Source organism: Pterocles gutturalis, unplaced genomic scaffold, assembly GCF_000699245.1.
Source record: "Pterocles gutturalis isolate BGI_N339 unplaced genomic scaffold, ASM69924v1 scaffold11674, whole genome shotgun sequence".
In the NCBI taxonomy this organism is placed as follows: domain Eukaryota; kingdom Metazoa; phylum Chordata; class Aves; order Pterocliformes; family Pteroclidae; genus Pterocles; species Pterocles gutturalis.
Window position 1 is genome coordinate 56,389 of NW_010128321.1, and position 5,803 is coordinate 62,191.

General features: G+C 47.8%; 1 protein-coding gene across 1 annotated transcript in view; it reads left to right on the top strand.

Annotated features, from left to right (window-relative positions):
- The window catches only part of CTNNA1 (catenin (cadherin-associated protein), alpha 1, 102kDa), a 48,554-nt gene extending 44,619 nt beyond the window's left edge, over positions 1–3,935 (top strand). The window contains exons 10-11 of the mRNA XM_010079583.1: positions 748–882; positions 3,337–3,935. Coding sequence (XP_010077885.1) covers positions 748–882; positions 3,337–3,624 — 423 coding nt within the window. The 3' untranslated portion in view covers positions 3,625–3,935. The remainder of the gene's footprint in view (positions 1–747; positions 883–3,336) is intronic.
- Positions 3,936–5,803: the final 1,868 nt, after the last annotated feature.

Consider the following 5,803-nt stretch of genomic DNA (forward strand, 5'->3'; position numbering starts at 1 on the left):
CGCTCGGCTCTGCCAAGGAAGGGATGGCCCTTTGTTTCTGCCCGAGAAAACAGCGTTCTGAACTGCACTGCAGTCTCCAGTACCTACGCAGTCTTTCAATGGCACAGCTGAAAAAGTTACTTTTATCTTACGGATGAGTGCTCCAGCAAGCACTTTAAAAATTTTATTTCGTGCCTGGTGAGGAATCTAGTTTCCATGCTGCTAAGAAATGGGAGCAGGAGTCAGGAAAAGATGTACTTTGCTGGATATAATTGAGTAACTGCAGGGTTTATCATCTCCTGGCTTAAAATAACTTCAGATTGGAAATTGAGGCTGGATTTGGTAACATCTGCTGGTTGCAATTTGAGATCTTGGATGTCAAATCATTGCTGCTGTGTCCCGTAAAGTGTACAGGAAGCACCTTTTGTAGTTAACAAACCTGCTCTGGAAAGCCTTGTCAGCCCTCCTCCTCTCCCTCCTCCTCGCAGGGAGCTCAAGGGCAGCCGTGCAGCTGGAAGGAGCCCCGGTGATTTTGTCCAGCACTGCCCCTGCATTCTGACAGCCCATGTTTATCACCTCTGGTTTTCTGTATGTATTTAGTGATGCCCATGTAGTGCTCAGTTGTCTTTTGAAACCCAAAGCTAGGCGCAAAGTGGAATAATCTCTGGAGCACGTTTGCTATTTCAGAATGGAGTTCTCTTTTCTCCCCAGATGATTTCTGTTCCAGTTTTCGTGATTGCAAAGTAAAACTTCACCTTTGTTTTGCAGTGCCCCGATTCTGCGTGCAAGCAGGACCTCCTCGCCTACCTGCAGCGCATCGCCCTGTACTGCCATCAGCTGAATATCTGCAGCAAGGTGAAGGCTGAAGTGCAGAACCTCGGCGGGGAGCTGGTTGTGTCTGGGGTATGTATGAGCTAGGACATGTCTGGTTCACGCAGTTTTTCTTCCAGGGGTAAAAATTATTCCAAGCTAAACTTTTATGCTAAACACTACAGAATATAGACGAGAGATTTTGGAGCAGCCTCACTGTTCTTGGAGGAAATGCTTAACTGTTTGAAAGGGGGCAATATGCACACCTCACTTTTCCTTACTCAGCTGTGTTTGTGGACAGATTCACTTCACCTTTGTGTAATCTCCTGTTTTTCCAGACTGTCTTTCACTACTAAGAGGTTAAATCACTTTAATTGGCATAGCTAAATCTACCCCATGTCTCTGCACGGCCTTGGAACACACTGGGGTCCTGGAATGCTCCGGAGATGTTAATATTTCAGAGTAGCTGTGCCCTGCGGAGTGCGGGGATCTTGAGTGGCTGCTCTGTTTTATGACAGCTGAAAGCTGCCGTAGGCCAGCCCGCTTCCTTATTCTAGCCATTGCTTAGCAAATTATTTTTTCACTGTAGTTCATGGAATACTTCCTCCTAAGGGGAATCTATATCATGAATATCTTGGGGGGAAGGAAGTAGAGCTAAATTCTTGATTTCTTCTGGCATATTGTCCCTCGCCCTAGATGGGTATGTTTGATCACTGGTGCTTTTGCCCATCCATGTCATTGCTGAGGCAGGAAGCTTGAAGAAGGGACAGAAATGGTTCATAGTCCAATATTGCTGTTTGAATCCTTAAAAGCAAATTGGAAAAAAACTCACCACCCTCTGCCATTTAGGTATTTCAAATGCCTAAACTTCTCAGCACATCTTTTTTTTCCCCCACAAACAAGCTAGAGTGATAGAATGAGCACTTTGGGACAGCAGCAGCCGCTGCAGGTCTGCAGAAACCTGGGGGGGGATGGACCACACTCAATCAGCTCGGCCCCTCGGCAGGGCAGATGGGCTTCTCCGCTGCGCCTCCAACTGCTTGGATTTCCAGCACAGCGGAGCCGAGTGCCGAGATGGAATGGAACGTGTTGCTGTGCGTCTCTGTGGCCTGCCTGACCTCCTGTCAGCTGCAGGGCTGAAGGCATCGTGCTGTCAAAGAAGTCGATGTGTCATTATGCAATAATAGGTACTCTGGGGTTTTACTGCAGTTATTCAGAGGCTTCAGCATTTACGTACCCGTCTGCCATAAATCAGTGATATGAACCGGCTGGAGGCTGATCTCCTGGTTTTATCTGTTCTCCACCAGCCTGTCCACTGGGGTAATATCACCAGGAGTAGTGTTAAGCTGCTATCAGATTATCAGATGAAGACCTCTGCCAGTCCAGGGGCTTCACCTGTCTAAAAGTAAAATTCTCTTCCAATGTTAACATCCTCCCCCATCCATATATGGCAGAAATTTAGTGAAACAGAGCTCTAGCCAAGGCAATAAGAGCATGCACCCTAAGCACACCGACAATTCATTTAGAAAAGTACCTCCTCGCTTTCATTGCGGTTAATGGGGCTCTTCCTGCTGTGAAGATTCCTGGAAGCAGTCACATGCAGCGGAGGTGTTTTCCAGCGTGATGGCTGGGGCGAGGAGAGCAGACGACGCTGGTTTGCTGGAGGGCACAGGTCAGATCTGCCGTTGTGGTACTCGCAACACAGCGTGATGGAGAGGCACCGGCACCGTAAGAAAAGCAACCAGCCTCCTGCTCAGTTTATTTTGCTGCTGGATAGGCGATGGCTTCGAGGTTTTTCCCAAAACCTTCCTTAGATGTCTAGAACACTGGAAATGCAGTGTGTGGAGGCAGCTGAGCTTGTGTCCCCAGAGATGCGGAAATCCTGCCCAAGACCGAAGCCCTGCCCAGACCGTTTGGGGTTCCACAGCCAGAGGTCCCACCCGGAGCAGGGCACCAGTGCTGGGAGAAGGGGGTCCCAGCTGAGGTCACCTCTCTGGTCCTCCCCACTCTCTCCCCCCCACCCCCTTTTTGGCTCTTCATCTCTGCCATCCGCTAAAGCTTTGGCAAATGCAATTTTTTGCTCATTTTAATGCTCTTGTAACTCAGGAACCACCTGGGAGAGGGCTCCAGGCCTGGCTGAAGATGCGGTTGTGTTCCTTCCTTTCCAATACAACTTCATATTCTCAACTGATTTAAATATTTATTATTGGTGATTAAGATGCTACGGCTTTATTACTTTCATTAGAGAATAAGCTACTGCTAAAGCTTAGTCACAAAAGCAAACAGCAGCACACAAACCTTTCCGATTGCCATTAATATGGAGCAGGCCCGGATCACGGGCAAACCCTGCGCTGCTCTTTTTGGTGGCATGAGGTGGGGTCTTAGCACTTAGTGTCCAACAAAAAACACCGCCTTGAGTTTGGAACCTCAGGTTTCCAAAGCAAACCCAGAAAGATCAGTTTTACGCCCCAGGACTCTGCTGTTTTCTGGAATGCTGTGTCTGTGTGGGCTGCACGGCGTGTAACGCTGCCTGTTTCCGTTCGGCAGGTGGACAGCGCCATGTCTCTGATCCAAGCAGCCAAGAACCTGATGAACGCGGTGGTGCAGACCGTGAAGGCTTCCTACGTGGCATCGACCAAGTACCAGAAGTCCCAGGGCATGGCTTCGCTCAACCTGCCCGCCGTCTCTTGGAAGATGAAGGCTCCGGAGAAGAAACCCCTGGTCAAGAGGGAGAAACAAGACGAAACCCAAACGAAAATCAAGAGAGCGTCTCAGAAGAAACACGTCAACCCGGTGCAGGCTCTCAGCGAGTTCAAGGCGATGGAGAGTATTTAAAGAGAGGTCTCTGTCTTGGTTATTTTTTTTTTTCTCTAGCCCACTACTGCTACTTCCAGAACTCTACTTTTAATATTCTAAGGATTTTTCAGAAGTTTACTATTCCTCAAAATGTATTTACTTAATATAATTTTGATAACTTTGTTTAGATTACGTGGGGAAATCCTCAAATTTATAAGTCCTATCAACATAGCTTCAGCCTGCGGAAGTGTGTTAATTTAGATTGCTTTTAGATTTCAGGGGTGTATTTCTAGCTTAAAATTATTTTGTATAATCTTGCTTTAAATAAAATATTCTATAACCAAAGAGGATTTTACAGTGACACTAACGGTTAACACTAACAGCTGAATCATGCTACTCGGAGACTGCAGTTCCGTATTGTGATCAAGAGAGGAAAATCAGATCTTTTCACTCTAAAAAAAATTAATTCAAGTATTGTATGTATTAGTGCATTCAGGGGTGGAGAGGGAACAAGCTCTGTGTGCTCAGAGGAGTATGAAAATCCATCAGGCGCTAGCTGTGCCGCTGCACCGCTGTGAGCACAGCTGGGAAACATCTGGAAAAGCCGTGTCCCCCTGCCCGGGGCGGGGTCGTGTTTGGAGACGTGCTCCCTGTGCAGGGCTCTGTGACGCTGCTTTTCCCGGGCAGCGTTGGATCCATTTGCCTGACGGGTGGCTCCCACCCATGCCTGGCGTACGGGACACCCACGGCTGACCGTGCCAGAGTCCCCGCCGGCCTTTCGCAGGGGTTTTCATGGGCGTCACTGCTGGGGGAGCACCCAGAGCAAATCCAGTCAAACACACAATCATGGAGGCAGCTGATTACTTCTGTACGACACCGGACGGGGAATTTTAATGCCTGGTTACAAATTGCTGATGTACTTTGCTGCGGGACACTAATAAAGTTGCTTTTACCAGCGGGTGTATTGTGGTGCTGTGAATGGAGCGGGCTCCCAGCCCGCCCCTGCTCCCCCTCCCCGCCATTCAGATGCAAATCGGCTTTGTACTCATTTCTCATAATTGCTCTGCATCCCGCCTTGGGCTTCCAAAGGCACCCAGCAAATCCTGTTTGCTCAGGCTGCAATTCAGACCGTACATTATTTGTGATAACTATAGCTCCAAGGTATAATCACTCTCTTATTTAAATTTTATGAATTTCAGTGTGTTTTTACACTTAGCCACAATAAAGTCCACTATTGGAGAAGAAGCGCTTGCGCAGGTCGAAGTCGTGTTTGCTGTCTCTGAAGCATCCATTGAAACGGAAAGCAGCCTGCTCCGTGGGTAACGCCTTAAACTGCAGATATGTTTTAGAGGCGATCCTTGGCAGTGTTATTTCTCTTGATCAGCTTCTCATTTGCTATATCAAGGTTATTGCTGTCATGTCACCAAAATGCTGATCAGAATTAAGCTAAATAGTTATTGGGGATTTTTGCCACATTAGTGTGTTTTCAAGCACTTTAGCCCCTTGCGTCCCCACGGTGAACAGCTGAATTAGAGATGAGTCTTCACACACCTTTAGCATCCACCCAGGCAGCTGCTGGGAGCGTAAAGCTCCTGTGCTCCTTCCCCTGGCACTTAAGGGTTAATGAAATAGGTAAGCTGTAGATCTTCTTGTCTTATATAATTATTAAGTGCTTTTACACAATAGGATTTTTTTTTCTTTCCTGGTACTAACAAGGTTCCATTCCCTGGGCCCTTCAGTGGCTCTCTTCAAAATAAAGACATTCCTCCCGAAAAAATGCAATCGATTCATGAGCTTTAAAAAACCCCAAACACATATTAAGAGGGACAGACAAATTTATACGGATTTAGCTTTTAAATGAATGTTAGTTTATTTTATGCTCTAAACTTTTTGAGCATCTAGTTGGTGATAAATGGATATGGTCCCACCCGATGACAAGCGGGTTTGCAAACCCCGGCTCTGTGCTTTGCGAACTCTTCCTCCTCCGAGAATGGCGCTGGGCTGGAGAGGAGCGGCACATCCTGGTCCGTGGCCAAGGGCTGTAACTTCTGTAATCACTCTGTTGGGGAACAACAGCGGCTGGGGAGAGGAAAGCCCCGTCTCCCCAGAGCAGAGCGGGATTTAGTGTCACAGTAAATCCCATTTCCAGTTTCTGTGCAGCAGCAGCAGCAGCTGGGTGTCGATTCCAGCCTCGCGTGCGGCTGCTGCTCGCTGGGAC